General features: G+C 53.0%; 1 protein-coding gene across 7 annotated transcripts in view; it reads left to right on the forward strand.

Moving 5' to 3' along the window:
• The window catches only part of CCM2 (CCM2 scaffold protein), a 76,600-nt gene extending 61,539 nt beyond the window's left edge, over positions 1-15,061 (forward strand). For 2 of the 7 annotated variants that reach the window (XM_034964052.4, XM_034964055.4), the window contains 9 exons: positions 2,527-2,610; positions 3,072-3,255; positions 7,036-7,172; positions 8,430-8,565; positions 10,364-10,486; positions 11,339-11,396; positions 12,067-12,178; positions 12,877-13,015; positions 14,386-15,061. In XM_034964052.4, coding sequence (XP_034819943.1) covers positions 2,527-2,610; positions 3,072-3,255; positions 7,036-7,172; positions 8,430-8,565; positions 10,364-10,486; positions 11,339-11,396; positions 12,067-12,178; positions 12,877-13,015; positions 14,386-14,666 — 1,254 coding nt within the window. In that variant the 3' untranslated portion in view covers positions 14,667-15,061. The remainder of the gene's footprint in view (positions 1-2,526; positions 2,611-3,071; positions 3,256-7,035; positions 7,173-8,429; positions 8,566-10,363; positions 10,487-11,338; positions 11,397-12,066; positions 12,179-12,876; positions 13,016-14,385) is intronic. The other 5 variants (XM_034964054.4, XM_034964056.4, XM_034964053.3 and 2 more) reach the window with 4 other exon arrangements.
• The last annotated feature ends 1,275 nt before the right edge of the window (positions 15,062-16,336 follow it).

Raw genomic sequence — 16,336 nt, forward strand, 5'->3', positions numbered from 1 at the left:
AAATAGTTTTCCTTGAGGAAAGCCCTTTGTTAAGGATAACAGAATGCTCTGGTCATGCCTTTTTCTTTCTTTCTTTCTTTTTTTTTTTTTTTTGAGATGACCTCTGAGCCCTTTATATATTGGTTGGGAAACTGGAGTGCAGTGGCACCATCATGACTCACTGCAGCCTCAACCTCCTGGGCTCAAATGATCCTCCCACCTCAGCCTCCTGAGTAGCTGGCACCACAGGCACACTGCCATGCCCAACTATTTTGTTGTTGTTGTTGCTGTTGTTGTTCTTGTTGTAGAGATAGGGTCTCACCATGTTTCCCAGGTTGGTCTCAAACTCCTGGCCTCAAGCAAACCTCCCGCCTTGGCCATCCAAAGTCCTGGGATTATGGGCATGAGCCACCACACCTGGCCTGGTTATACTTTTAAATGATGTATTTTTCCCTCCTCCTACCAGAGTATGAGGAGATGTTTCTCCAGTCTCACCCTGAGAGCCTGGTGGGGCTCCTGGAGGTAAAACTCAGACTGGTATGGGGACCTCCCCAGTGACTATTCCCCTGGAGTTTTTGTCTCATACTGGTCCATGCTCAGTCTCTGCCATTTGTCAGTTCCCCTTTCCTCTCTGCTGGTGCTGGCTCTAGGATTTCTGCCCCGCAATGAGCTGTGATTCTTAGCATTGCACATCTGTCTCTCCATCTTTGGGGTTATTGTTTTTTCATGTGACCTCAATTATCTGATGGATCTGAGAACAGTCATTGATTTTAAGTTTGCCAGCTTTCTTGTTGTGAGGATGGGAGTGATGACTTCTGAGCCTTTACAAGCTGGACAGGAAATTGGAAAGTCCCATTTCATTCTTTTTTAATAGAGAACTTAACTGTGTGAGGGAATGAACAACTGAGAAATGTTGAGTGCAAGAAGCCTGTTCTTGGGAAGAATCAGCAACCCATTTTAAAAAACAGAAACATTGAAAATGTTATGGTGGTTGGTAAGATGCAGGCAGGAGCACAGCAGGTACAGTGCTGCCGCCCACAGCCTTCTACACCTGAGGCCCTGCATTATGGAGTTTTGCTAAGCCAAGTGCCTCATGGCCATGTGTGACCAAAAAAACCTGTTTACTAAATGTTTTGTGCTGCTATAACAGATACCACAGACTGGGAAATTTATAATGAATAGAAATTTCTAGGCTGGGCATGGTGCCTCACACCTGTAATCCCAGCACTTTGGGAAGCTGCAGTGAGCAGATTGCTTAAGTCCAAGAGTTCGAGACCAGCCTGGGCTACATGGCAAAACCCTGTCTCTACAAAAATTAGCCAGGCGTGGTGGCACACACCTGTAGTACCAGCTACTCAGGAGGCTAAGGTGGGACAATTGCTTTGAGCCTGGGAGGCAGAGGTTGCAGTGAGCCAAGATCACGCCTCTGCACCCCAGCCTGTGTGATAGAGTGAGACCCTGTCTCAAAAAAAAAAAAAATCGTATCGTTCTGGAGGCTAGGAGGTTTAAGGTTGAAGGGCACAGCTGGTGAGGGGCTGCATCTGCATCTTATGTTATCCCAGGGCGAAAGGTGGAAGGGCAGGAGAGGGAAGGGGGTCAAATTCATCCTTTCATCAGGAACCTGCTCCTGAGATAACAAACCCTCTCCCAGGATAACAGCATTAATCAGCTCACAAGGGCAGAGCTCTCGTGGCCTAATCAGCTCTTTTCTTTTTTTTTTTTGAGTTGGAGTTTTGCTCTTGTTGCCCAGGCTGGAGTATAATGGAGCAATCTTGGCTCACCACAACCTCCGCCTCCCAGGTTCAAGCAATTATCCTGCCTCAGCCTCCTGAGTAGCTGAGATTACAGGCGTGCACCACCACGTCCAGCTAATTTTGTATTTTTAGTAGAGATGGGGTTTCTCCATGTTGGTCAGGCTGGTTTCGATCTCCCAGCCTCAGGTGATCTGCCCACCTTAGCCTCCCAAAGTGCTGGGATTACAGGCGTGAGCCACCGCACCTGGCCTAATCACCTCTTAAAGACCCCACCCTTAGCACTGTTGCATGTGGGGACTAAGTTTCCAGCACATGCTTTTTGGGGGACACATTGAAACCATAGCACTTCATTTCTCTATTTATGCTCATTTCTCAGCTATGTTGACCTTTGCAATTGAGGAAGTTTATTTTTTAGTGAAGTTGTGCATGATGCCATTGTTTTCAGTTTCCCCAGCAGTGACGAGAAAACACTGACCATCCCTGTTTTAGAATACAGATTCTACCAAAACTAGTAGTTTTGGTCCTAGTAGTTTGGGATACTCATTGCAGGACTTTTGATGATGACCTTCACTGTAGAATAGTAGGAGATGGGGCAGCACTGTCCTCAGCCAGTAGAGATTTCTGTAAGAACCCAGGACTCTCTTCCTAGAGTTGGGCCTCCACGCGAGCCGGAATGGAGACCCATGGGCCTGGTGGCCTGAGTATGAAGCACTTGGTTTGTGCTCTCGGTGGTAGTGATGGTGGTGTTGGCTCAGCTCCCATTTCTCATGGCATTTTTTTCACTTTCTTTCAGTATTTAGGTCAGTTAACGTCCATACCAGGATACCTGAATCCCTCCAGTAGGACTGAAATCCTGCATTTCATAGACAATGCAAAGGTAACCCTATCCTCTTAACCCTGTGCGCTAGCCCTGAGCCCCCACCAGCCCTTGGTCCCTGTACTCTTGGCCTCGTGGCTGTGAGGAATGAGCCACTCCCATCACATTATGGGTACACTTGGCTCTTGACCATAAAGACTATTCCTTAGTATGGACATTAACTTGATTCTCGACACTTGCTCCATGTGATTTTGGGCTGTTTCCAAAATTTACACTTTCAAGATATTTCAAGCCACGTGCCGTAAGTCTGAATCTGAAGGCAGTTCCAGAAGAATCTCCCAAATGGTTTGAACACATTGGTGTCCCTGGAATAAGCACTGTTCTGAGGGGAATAACACTGACCTTATTCACTCAGCATTTGTCACATGTGTGACATCGGCCAGCACAATATTCTCAGGAGAAGCGCCCCATGCCGGTTGACAGCTGAGTCTGTATTTCTGACACCCTGTGATTCCTTCCAGAGAGCCCACCAGCTTCCGGGACACTTGACTCAGGAGCACGATGCTGTGCTCAGCCTGTCTGCGTACAACGTCAAGCTGGCCTGGAGGGACGGGGAGGATATCATCCTCAGGGTGCCCATCCATGACATCGCCGCCGTCTCCTATGTTCGGGATGACGCTGCACACCTGGTGGTCCTGAAGACAGGTACAGGAGGTCAGGGGTCAGGAGGGTCCTTGTCCTAAGGAGTACATGTGTGAATTTTATGAAGTTCTGGAGACAGTTTTTGCAGCTTCGTGTTGGGTGCTGCTGTTTGTCACGACCAATAATTGTCTTTCCTGTCTCTGAGATCAGCCAGAAGAGGGCTTGAGATCAGTTACCAGACACTGGGGGTGACTGTCACACTAAGAGCCTTTGGGGACTCAATAATACTGGGATACAGTATTTAGGACTAGTATCCTGTTCCTCTGCCCGGCAGGGCTCCTATTGACTCCCTCTGGGTACAGTGGAGTTGCCCCTCTGCCCAGGTGTGGTGGAGCCTAGAGAGAGTGCAGTGGATAGGGACCTCACCTCAGCTTGACTGACATTTTGAGCTCTGCACAGTGTCCTCAAACCTGGGACAGAAAAGATGAGACCCAGACCTCCCAGGAGCTCTTGGTCATAGAGGTTACTCTTTGTGTGTCCTTGCCGTCTGCTGCTTTCACAATGGGATAGAATTGGGCAGAATTGGGCAGAATGTTATTTTTGGCTGTGGTGAGTACAGTGCTGCCTCACTGGACCCAAGCCCAAGCTGCCCATTAATTTCCAGCAGCTTCCAGCCCAGGCATTCAGGCCACTGAGGATGAGGGGAGAGACCATGGTTCACCCTCCCTGTATTTTGCCCCTCCCGGTCCTGAGTTTCGAGGCTGGTGTTGCAGTGGGGACAGTATCCTGGGCTCCTTGGATCTCTGCTGGTGACTGGGTTGATCCCAAAGCCTTTCATTTCCAGAGGGCCAGTGGCAGGGTGTGAAGGGGTCACAGTGGGTCTGCCTAGACCACACACTGTGTTTTAGGTAGCAGAGAGGGGAAGTTGTTGTTCCACTTAAGGTCAGTAGTTCATTGAGAATCTGGCAAGTGTGTTCATTATTGACCCCTTGAGCCATGAAGCTGCCAGCTTGAGTGCGCTCTTGAGAGCAGTCCACTGAAAGCCTGTGAGTCTAGATGCTTGGGGTTGCTGTGGTCATAAACTACACAGGGAACACTGGCGGGGTTTATGAAGGTGGCTGTTGCTCTGTTTTGTTCTCTGTGTAGCAGTAGCTTAGACTTCCGTACACCCTCCCCAACGCAGGCACACACCACACCTACACACATGTACATTACTCACCCTATCTGGCCTAGAAGGCTGGGTTGGTGGCTCCTTCCAGCCATACTGTCCGACACCATGGTGACCCTCCTGTTTTTCTACCTTTGGACCCTGCGGGAGGCCTTAGGCCTGGGACATCCTTAGGGACAAGGAGTGAGGAGACTGGTTTCTGACTGGCTTCTTGCAGGTGTTTCAAGCTGGTAGGGAGGGGAGATAGGCTCCTCCCTTTATTTCTTCTGCTGCATGACAGTTTCTCAGCTTTAATTATTAGAACACATTGCTAAATGAAATGGATGACAGATTTTTTTTTAATGGAGAGAGAATGAGTGCCATAGGAGAAACTTTCCAAAAATAGATGAAAAACAGGACTTCTGGTCTTTGAGAGAACTTTTGATTTAAAGGAAGAGAGTGAATCCCTGTGTCCTGGGGGCCATCTTCCTTGTTTTTGTGGATGCACCAGAGCAGTTGTGTGTCCCCTGCATTACATAAGGCATGCTGTGTTTATTTTTTAATTTTCAAAATATTTTAAAATTTTTTGTAAGGATGAGATCTCTCTATGTTGCCCACGCTGGTCTTGAACTCCTGGCCTCAAGCGATCCTCCTACCTTAGCCTCCCAAAGTGTTGGGACTATGGGCATGAGCCACTGCACTGGGCCGCCCTGCTGTATTTAGGATTAGGCATCCAGAGTTCTCAGCATAAGAGACTAGCAGGTGAATATCTAACGTTTACTTGGTGCCTGCTATGTGCAAGCAAGTCTCTGTGCCTCTTTGGACCAAAAGTATGCTGGTATTTGGGATAGCACAGGAGTGGGGAAGTTGGGGGCCAGGTCTAGCTGCAATAGGATCCATGTGGCAGGAGCTGCTTGGAGGGTGGTGACTTGAGTTGGTGCCAGATGGGGCAGGGTCACCCGTGCACCCGTGGTAGCACTTCCTGGATGATACAGGAGAGGTACACAACTCGCTGCCCGCATCCTTAGGCTGCCCACCCTGCTTCCTTGAGAACTACCACAGGCACACACCAGGGAGCCAACATTTAAAAATGTTTAAAAGGTAGAGATTTCTTACCAAACTCATACCAAAAAAAGAAAAAAAGTAAAGGGAAACAAGTAAATTTTTTTTTTTTTTTTGAGACGGAGTCTCGCTGTGTTGCCCAGGCTGGAGTGTAGTGCCGTGATCTCAGCAAGCTCTGCCTCCCAGGTTCACGCCATTCTCCTGCCTCAGCCTCCTGAGTAGCTGGGAGTACAGGCTCCCGCCACCATGCCTGGCTAATTTTTTGTATTTTTAGTAGAGATAGTATTTCACCGTGTTAGCCAGGATGATCTTGATCTCCTGACCCTGTGATCCGCCCACCTTGGCCTCCCAAAGTGCTGGGATTACAGGCATGAGCCACTGTGCCCGCCTTTTTTTTTTTTTGAGACAAGTTTGGTTCTTGTTGCCCAGGCTAGAGTGCAATGGTGTGGTCTTGGTTCACTGCAATCTCCGCCCCCCGAGTAGCTGGGATTACAGGCATGAGCCACCACGCCCAGCTAATTTTTTTGTATTTTTAGTAGAGATGGGGTTTCACCATGTTGGCCAGGCTGGTCTTGAACTCCTGACCTCAGGTGATCCACCCGCCTTGGCCTCCCAATGTGCTGGGATTACAGCCATGAGCCACTGCGCCTGGCCAATTATTTTCAATAATATATTTTATTTACCCCTCCGTACCCAAAACATTATTACATCAGTATATAATCAATATAAAAATCGTTGAGCTACATAGCATTCTTTCTTTGCCTACCTCTGAAACCCTGTGTATAGTTTGCACTCACACGTTTCAATGTGGACTCATCACATTTTGCATACTCAGTAGTCCTGTGGCCAGTGGCTGCCATAGGGACAGAGCAGCCCCAGGAGTCTCACTGTGGGGTTTGAGGTACAGTTTCTTATGGAGCCCTTGTCTCTGTGCATGCGCTAACTTTGCATCTGGCCTGGTACGGCCTTCTTCTCCCTCCTGAGGCTGGCCTGCCCTCCGACACCCTGGCACTAGTGGCACTTCTAGGTTTTGTTTTCAGTCTTGAAGTCCTCCCAGGGTGGTCCGAACTGATGGTGAGAGCCCTGCTTCCTGGGGATTGGCCTCACTTCTGCCATCAGGAAAACCACTGAGTTACTCCATGTATTTCAGGAGAACCTCATTTGTCTAGGGAGGCGATGGGTAGGATGTTAGAAACAAGGGCACTGGGGTCTGACCGTCTAGATTGCCACGTGGACAGTGCAACTCACACGCCCTCAGGCCAGGCCTTTCACTTTCCCATGCCTCAGTTTACCCATCTGTAAGAAGGGAACTCCCCAGAACACATGGAAACCTCCTGGAGGTGACTGTTCTCAGGGTTGTATATGTGGTCTGTTGTATATGAACTTGAAGCGTGTGAAACTGCAGGATGACATGCAGCTCTGGTGCCCTTGGAGCTCAGGGGTCGCATGTTCCCACCCTTGTTTAGAGAAGCGAAGTGTGTCTGGTGCAGGCCCTTCACCTGGGTCGTTCTGTGGGTGCCTGAGCCAGGTAAAGGTCCTCTCAGCCTGTTTCCATGGTGGCCTCAGCTGTTGCCTCAAGTGCCCCCATGCCTGCCCTTCCACTGCACTAAACTGAGATGGTGTTGACTTCTCAGCCCAGGACCCAGGGATCTCCCCCAGCCAGAGTCTGTGTGCGGAAAGTTCCAGAGGCCTCAGTGCAGGCTCCCTGTCGGAGAGTGCAGTTGGGCCCGTGGAGGCATGCTGCCTGGTCATCCTGGCTGCAGAGAGCAAGGTGAGACTTTCTCGCCCCACTTACTCAGAACTGGCTCCTCCCAGACCCTGCTCATGGCCAGCCCCACCCCGGCCACACCCAGCACAGTGCTGGGCACTGCTGGGTGCCCCAGCTACTTCCTCTGCCATTGCCTGTCCCTGCCTCACCCTAGTCCCCACCCAGCCCCACCTCTCTCTGCTCAACCCTGCCCCAGGCATTGCCCCCATCCTGGCCCTGCCCACAGCTCCTCTACGCATGGCTGCATCCCAGGTCCTGCCCCAGGCCCGGGCTCCCCACCGGTTCCCACCCCTGTGCCTTCTGACCCTCCTATCTCCAACCCCCAGCAACTTCTCTGAGACCACCTGGCCACTGAGCTTTTTGCTTATCATTCTTCAAGGTGCCCCCACGCTGATGGGCGGGCATTGGCGGTCACCTGCCTGGGGGCTGCATCCTAGACCTGCCTGGTGTTAAGGACTGTGCTTGCAGATTCCTCACAACCTGGAAGAGCCAAGGGCTGGGCCCTTGTAGGCTAGGATTTGGGGCCCCCTCAGCCACCCAATAGCTGTGGGGCCTTGGCAGTCACTTAACACCTTTCTGTTTAATTTCCATATCTGTAAAATGGATACTAGTGACCACCCACCTTAAATATCCTCTAATGAGCATTTCTCAGTGTTGGTGCTACTGTCATTTTTAGCCGGATAATTTTCCATTGTGGGAGGCTGCCCTGTGCATTGTAGGGTGTTGAGCAGCATCCCAGCTTCTCCCCTTGTGACAGCTGAAAATGTCTCCAGATATTGCTACATGTCCCCTGGGAGGGGTACAAAAATTGCCCCAGTTGAGAGCCTCTGCTTTAGACAGCACACTGTTATAAAACTGTTTTATAGCTGTTAGAAACGCCTCCAGGTGGGCTGTGATACTGATGGTATCTCCTCTCACCTCTTTCCTGGGCTGGGATAGGGTTATGAGGGTGTTGATAGGTCAGGTTAATGGAAAGAGGACGTTGGGCTGGCAGCTAACACTTTTGCCCTGCACAGTCCCCTCACACTTGGAATACCACCACTGGGCCACATGGCAGTCCTAGATAGAGTCCTGGGGCAGTTGGCTGGGTCTCTCTTTTGACACCCCTTTGGGTCAGTGAAAGGCAGAGGGACACATTCTGGTATCCACTCTTCATTCATGTTTATTGAGCATCTGGGCTGCCCCAGGTATCCTGGAAGCCGCCTGGGAAGGTGCAGTCTCCAGCCAGACTGACCGAGCAGCTGCTGTCCCCCACTGCAGGTCGCTGCGGAGGAGCTTTGCTGTCTGCTAGGCCAGGTCTTCCAGGTTGTTTACACGGAGTCCACCATCGACTTTCTGGACAGAGCGATATTTGATGGGGCCTCTACCCCCACCCACCACCTGTCCCTGCACAGCGGTATGTTGAGTGAGAGTGGGCAGCGGGTGGGAGCAGGGACAGGAGGGGCTACTGCAGTGGCCCCCAGCTCCCCATGAGTTACTCCTGGAATAGCGCAGTTACTGCTGTGACATGGTGGCCTTTTGTTTCCAGACTTTGCTATTCACATTAGCCCATAGGGTTTCATGAAGGCAGAAGTGTCACCTGTCCTTGAGCGAGTTGCACCAGGTCAGCACTATGGCTTCCTGGAATAAATTTGGGGTCTGTGAACACTTTTTTGGAACCACTTGTGGCTAAAGTCACTTCACTTAACTCGGAACAAAGAGCCTGGAGAAGGCTCCTAGCACTGGGGCCTGTGATGGAATTGGGGAGGCTGAGAGTGGGTCTGGGGAGCCTCCTTTTCAGTGTGCCCAGACTATGGCTGCTCTTAATGTGAAACTCCTTCCAGGACCATGGCCAGACCCATGGGAAGCTGCTCAGGCTGCCCTGGGAGGCCAGCTGGCAGTGGTGGAGCAGTGGCAGATGGGGAAGAATGGAAGGTACCCCAGAGCTGTCTCTTCCTGCATGGCCCACACAGCATTTTCAGGAGTCTGTTAGTCCATTGAAAACACTTCATCAGCAAGCTCACTTGAGTTAAGTCTTCAAAAACATCATCTGTTTTTCAGATGTATTACTTATTGAGGATTAATGGGTTACATAAATTGAGGTGCATAAAAAGCTGTTGGAGGCTGGGTGTGGTGGCTCACGCCTGTAATCCCAGCACTTTGGGAGGCTGAGGCGGGCGGATCACCTGAGGTCGGGAGTTCAAGACCAGCCTGACCAACATGGAGAAACCCTGTCTCTACTAAAAAATACCAAGAAAAAAAAAAGGCTGTTGGAAACAGTGCGGCTTGTTGAGTACAATTTCTTCTTTTTACGGAGATAAGTCCCAGCCCTCTGCCCTTTCCCCAGTAACTCGCACATCTCAGTGAAGAGAGTAAATGGTGGAGAAGCCTGTGCTGGTGTGAGGGCTGCTCCTCAGTGCCTCCTTCTTCCCTTTCTTGCTGCTGGTGCCAGAGCCCTTTGTGGGCACCACACGCCTTGTGTTGGCCCAGCAGCTGCAGAGAGACAGCTGCTGAGCTCTCAGGCATCCTCTCTATCTCATTTAGTCCTCGGTGGCCCAGCGAGATAGGTGCAATCTTCATCCCCATTTTAGAGATGGGGAAGTGGAGGCTTAGAAGTCAACAGCTTATCCAGAGGAATGTACCATATGAGTAGCAGATGATTTATAGAGCTGTAATTAAACATTCAGTTTTAGTGTGACTGGTTTGGCCCTTGTGCTTTAAAATTCCCAAAGGGCCTTTTTTTCTTTAATAATTTTTTTTTACTGAGAAGTACACAAGTCATACATGTACAGCTGAATGAATTTTCATAAAGTAAACACATCATGTAACACCACTACTGGGGGTTGCTGAAGTGGGCTTCTTCCCCTGCCAGCCTTTCCCAAGACCTCCCCGTGGGATCCACACACAGATGTGCACACGTTACACACACCCATATGCACATGCATGCATTCTCTGCTTATTTCTGCCTTGGAGTTTTGCTTGCCGTGTTCTCTCTACTACAGCTATGCCGAAACATAGCAGCATAAACAGCAGAAATATATTCTCTTACAATTCTATACGTTAAGAGTCCATTGTGGGTCCCACTGGGCTAAAGTTGAGGTGTCCACAGGGCTGGTTCCTTCTGGAGGCTCCAGAGAAGAAGCCATTTCCTTGTCTTTCCAGCTCCTAAAGGCGGCTGCATGCCTTGGCTCATGGCCCTTCCTCTGTCTTCACAGCCAGCCACGTGACCTCTTCCACAGTCACATCTTCCTTTGACTGTCAGCTTCCTCTGCATTTCAGGACTCTTGCAATCACATTGAGCCCACCCAAATTCTCCAGGGTCATCTCCCTATTTCAAGGTCAGCTGATTAGCATCCTTTACTCCCCTTTGAAATTGGTAACATATTCACCAATTCCAGGGATTAGGATGTGGACGTCTTTGGGGGGTCATTATTCTGCCCTCCATACTTACCTTGTTCCTAGTGCCAGAAATGTCCCTTTTATCTCCCAGCCTCTCCCTCTGCTTCATTTAAAATCTTACCCCTCTCTGCAACACTCACCTGCCTCGCTCACAAAGCTTTCACTCACTGTCTGTGCTGGTGTGAAACGTGCCTTCCTCAGGTTTGAAATAGCAAATTACAGTCTGTGTCACACGGACCTAATGTCATTTGTTGAATATAGCTGCTCAGTGCCAGACCCTTTGCTGGTCTGAGGGTCTTGGGAATCCTGTGGCCTCGCTGGGTTCAGATGGGGAGTCAGACTGCCCGGCTGTGACTGTGGTTTCTGCTGTGTGACCTGGGCCAAGTTGCGTAACTCTCTGACTTACTTCCTCATCTACAAGTGAAGACAGGGGTGATAGGTGCCTGGGTTAAAGGAGACAAAGCCCCAGTAACCCTGCCTGGCACATGAGTGATACCTCAAAGACAGCTTTTGTTGGCTCTGGCCATGGGTGAATGTGGACTTCAGCCCAGCCTGCAGCAGGATTTGCATTTGCCAGGATCCCCAGGAGGGGTGTATGTGGGCTCAAGTCTGGGAAGCCCTGCCCTGAGGCACACAGCACATTCCAGAGTGCGGGCAGCTTGATGAAGGACAGCAGGGTCCCTGAAGACCAGGGGCCACTGTCTCCTGTAAATACAGCAGTGGGCTGGACTCAAAATGCCTCCCCACTATGTCCCTGAAAGTCATCTTAGTTTTCTGCATCTTCCTTACAGATGACTCTTCTACAAAAGTGGACATTAAGGAGACCTACGAGGTGGAAGCCAGCACTTTGTGAGTGCACATGCCACCAAGCCCTGTGGTGGGACACGCACCAAATGCATTGTCTGGTGTTGTCCAGGCTGCAGCCAGTCAGCTCCCCCATCTCAGCTCACCCTCGCTAAGCCATCCCCAGACCCACTGTCCCCAGCTTAGTGAATGGCTGAGGCCTGGCTCGCCGCCCTCTCCTCATAGACTTCTAGAGCCCTTGCTGTCCCTCTTGTCTCTCCCTGCCTACCTTCCCATGGCCTCCCAAGAGTGAGCTTGTAATAGGCATGTTGGATGGAGCTGTTCCCCTGCCCGAGCCTGCGGAGGCGCTGGCCTTCCAGCCCATCTCTGCCACCGCCTGGGGCTCTGTAGTAGTTCACCCACTCGCGCTCTCCATTCCTGCCACCTCCCCAACCCCGGCTCCTTCCCCTGCCCAACAATGCTGCCCACTGCCTTGACCTGTGTACTCCCTCCCTTCACTCAGAGCCCAACTCAGAGCCACGCCCCCGGGGAGCCCCAGGACCAGGCCAAGCTGACCACCCTGCACACCTGGTCAGCTCTCCTCTCATCATCATCACTTACATTCCTCTGTTCAAGGACAGGGACCCACACACACGGCATGGACTAGGTTTCCTGAAACGTGTGTGGGATAGAGGGTCGGAGAAGCCACCCGCTCACATACCACATTCTTTCGCAGCTGCTTCCCTGAATCTGTGGATGTGGGTGGTGCGTCACCCCACGGCAAGACCATCAGTGAGAGCGAGCTGAGCGCCAGCGCCACTGAGCTGCTGCAGGACTACATGCTGACGGTAGGCCTCCGCCGCAGGGACGCTGGGCTGCATGAGGGAGGGGGTACCCCAGGGAGGATGGGGGGAAGGGGAGGAGGAGGAGGAGCAGTGCAGGGCAGGCTGAAGTGAATGAGGTCACCTAGAGCACTCTTGGTCAATTTTGCTGACATCACTGCCTTTTCCTGGTGATAGTCTAGGAGAGCATCAGTCAGTGGGGCTGAGTTGGGAGTGCTGTGGCCATCAGGGCTGGACTGTGGGCCTGTGCTTGGGTCCTGGGGGAGGGGAGGGAACGGTGGCCCCTGCAAGGCCACATGGCCAGACATTTTTATCCTCCCCATCTTATATAGTTCTGTCATTGCAAACTCAAGTCTTCCTGATCTGCCTGTGTGCCTGTGTGTAGCCTAAGGGCACAGGCATTGGCCCCGGGCCAGGTTGCCAACTTCCACCCTGCCCTGCTGGCTCCTGTCCCTCCCATGCACTCTGTGTTCCAGCTCAGGAGAGTGGAGCTGCCCAGGTGCCTTGGTCTCCTCTGGGTGGCCCCGTGCCAGGTCTGGTAGGATGGGGACACATTGTGGGCATTCTGATGCCCCAGCCTGTGCAGAGGTGAAGCCAGAGACAGCTGGTGCTCCGGCTGGGGTTAGTGGCTGTGGCAAGGTGGGCCCAACTGCCGACTCTTGCCTACTGTGCCCAGCCCCCCATCTGGCTCTGCTCTCTTGCAGCTGCGCACCAAGCTGTCATCACAGGAGATCCAGCAGTTTGCAGCGCTGCTGCACGAGTACCGCAATGGGGCCTCTATCCACGAGTTCTGCATCAACCTGCGGCAGCTCTACGGGGACAGCCGCAAGTTCCTGCTGCTTGGTGAGTGGGCCCTGGAAAGAGGGTGGCTTGTCCAAACCTGGCTTGGAGAGGCTGATCCCTCCTGGGAATGTGCACACGGACCCCTCAGTGGGTGCAGCAGGGGCTCCATCAGGGATGGGAGATTTGAACCAGAGATGGCATGAGAGCAGAGTCCAGAGATCGGGGAGTCTGCCGTGATTAGTCAGAAGGGCTTTTCCCAGGTACTGTTGGGGGCCTACCGACAGGCCTTCATTCTCCTGGGAACTCAAGCTGAGCTGGGTGGGCCCTGCCAGGAAGTAGCAGAGATCCCCCAGGAGCAGGGCTGGGAGTGAACACAACCCTGAGATTTAGGAGAACAGTGCTGGAGGAGCCAGAGAGGCATGGGTTTTGGTGAATGTGTAGGACTTCAAGGCGGAAGGACCAGTGTTTGCCAAGACCCCTAAAATGCTCGGCACATTAGGTCAGTGCGGCTAGAGGGCTGTGTGGTCTGAGCAGCAGAGTTGGATGTTGGCCCCACACCTCTCAGGGGCGGTGACTTAGCTGTGGTTTCCCTCTGCCGACACTTAGAACACAGCAAGTTTGCGGTAATGTGTTGCTAGTAGCCAGTTGAAGGCTTCTGGGTCCTGGCCTGTTTTCCCTGCAGACCAAGGAAGGTGAGTTTGTTAACCGTCGTACCGACCTGGCAGTGGCAAACGTGGATTGCCTGCCCAGGGCTCCCCGCTCTTAGGAGCGTGAAGGGCTGGAGGCTGGGGCAGCCTGTCTATACAATAGGTTCTGTCTAAGCAGTGCCTGCCCCTTCTGTGCTGGGTCCTGCGTTGCCTCCTGGCATGGGACTCTGTCTGCCCCTCCACAGCGGGGAGTAGAGATTCTGAGAGACACACTAGGCTTCCCAAATAAGAGGGCAGCCCTCTGAGTTGGGACAGTCACCTAGGTCATGGCAGGGAAACAGTGGACTTTGGCATGAGGCCTGCCTCTGAGGACTGCACCCTTGTTGCCGGGTGCCAGCAGGTGGCTTTGAGCACTGCTCTGGGCCTCAGCTTTCCCCACTGTAAAATGGGGACTTTGTGAGGACTAATAGAGAATGAGAGGAGGTCACAGGTTCTTGGCCTGTGCTGGTGCCTTGAGGCCAGGGAGTGTGCATGTGGCAGAGGCAGTAAGCTGTCAGGGCCAGCAGCAGTGTCTGTCAAGAGTTGAGGTTTTAGCCAAACTGTCTGGCCCCAGGAAGCATGATTTCAACCAGGATGCTAGATGCAGTGAGCATGGCATCAGGGTCCCCAAGGCCATGCACCAGGGGCAGCTGTGGCCCTGTCAGGGGGCTTTGAGCCCTGAGAGAAGAGTTGAGTGGGCTGAGTCGAACTGGAGGTGCCATGCTGGGTGTTGTGTGTCTGCAGGTCTGAGGCCCTTCATCCCTGAGAAGGACAGCCAGCACTTCGAGAACTTCCTGGAGACCATTGGCGTGAAGGATGGCCGCGGGATCATCACCGACAGCTTTGGCAGGCACCGGCGGGCCCTGAGCACCACATCCAGTTCCACCACCAATGGGAACAGGGCCACGGGCAGCTCTGATGACCGGTCGGCACCCTCAGAGGGGGATGAGTGGGACCGCATGATCTCGGACATCAGCAGCGACATTGAGGCGCTGGGCTGCAGCATGGACCAGGACTCAGCATGATGGACAGTGGATGGGGGGCACCCACACCTTCCGCGCAGTCGTCGTAGGCCTTCCCAGAAGGAGCTGCCCAGACCTGCGTGTCAGCCCTTGGTGGTGGCCAGGGAGAGGCTCCCGGCGCAGATGGCCCCGGGCGGCCCAGGTCCTCTACTGTGAAGGAGCAGGGAGCTGCCGAGGGACACGAGCCTCAGTGCGGGGTGGAAGGCTCTTTGCCTTGTCCACCAGGGCTCAGCCAAGCCCTGCAGCGTGTCCCTGCTCGGGGAGGGCCCGGCCGAGCGGGCAGGGAGAGCCAGTCCTGTCGGCTGGGCCCTTGGACGGCTGTCAGTTTTGCACATGATGTTCCTATTGTAACTCTCAGAGACCTTAAAAAGAAGTTTACTGCAATGTGAATAATTTAATCTCTGGTTGCCAAGCATGTTTCTGATCCAGTTGGGTGAAAGCCATCGGTGCCAGGAGGGGTGTCCGCTCTAGCCTCTGTCCCTGGGTCCCCGTCTGCCCTGCAGCACCTGGGACTCGGCAGTGGTCCCTGGGGGCTGGGGTGGAGGAGGCAACAGGCTCTTGTGCCACAGGAAGGACTTGATTTGGACTTGAGCAGTGTGCATGTGGGGCAGGAGCGAGTGTTCTGAGGCCTTTCGTGGGCAGCGTGTGTGAGGGTAGCGTGTGTGGCATGTGTTGGGGGCACCTTGATCTTTACATCCTGTGCACTGAATCCTTCAAGGTCACTGGCTGTGCCCCGCACCCCCCCTCCCCCCAACCCCATGCTGCAGGTTTTTTCCTCAAACAGCCTGCACTACCCCGTGGAACAGAAATGCTATCTAAGATCTCGTCACCTTGGAGCCTGGGGGCTGGGTCTTCAGAGGCCAGTGTGCAACTCTGCCGACCCTCCCTGTGCCCTCATTGTGGGCCTGTCTCCATCCTTGTCCCGTGAGCTCTTCTCCCCAAACCCTGTTGGCCTTGGTCTTGCCTATACCCTTTGGGCCCTTACAAAGCTTCCTTGGATATGGGAAGGGGAGAAGAGGTGACCTGGGTCAGGTTGTCCGGAGCCTCTCCCTCCACCGGAGAGCAGCCACAACCCTGCGGAGACCCCCAAGGGGACAGACATCTAGGAAGGAGACTGGCTGTCACATCTCCCTCCTGCCCAGGCTGGGGGCCTAGCCTTGCTGGATGGAGGGGCTGCATGTCAGGCCCCAGGGCTTCTCTGGCCCAGGCTTGGGGAAGCAGGGAGAGCCTCTGGGGCTCCATGGACACCCTGATTGTGTCCAGGCCAAGCCAGAGGATCTGGAGTATCTCAGGCACCTTCCTGAATAAGGTAGACGGGTTTGTATGGTATCACAACTTCTGGACAGGAAGGGGCCTGGTCGGTGTTTTTTTGTTTGTTTGTTTTGTTTTGTTTTTCTCAAGACGGAGTCTCACTCTGTTGCCCAGGTTGGAGTGCAGTGGTGCGGTTTTGGCTCACTGCAACCTACACCTCCTGGGTTCAAGCGATTCTCCTGTCTCAGCCTCCCGAGTAGCTGGGACTACAGGCACCTCCCACCACGCCCGGCTAATTTTTGTATTTTTAGTAGAGATGGGGTTTCACCATATTGGCCAGGCTGGTCTCAAACTCCTGACTTTGTGATCCACCTGCCTCCCAAAGTGTTGGGATTACAGGCGTGAGCCACCGTGGCTGGCCC

This window comes from Pan paniscus, chromosome 6 (assembly GCF_029289425.2).
Source record: "Pan paniscus chromosome 6, NHGRI_mPanPan1-v2.0_pri, whole genome shotgun sequence".
In the NCBI taxonomy this organism is placed as follows: Eukaryota; Metazoa; Chordata; class Mammalia; order Primates; family Hominidae; genus Pan; species Pan paniscus.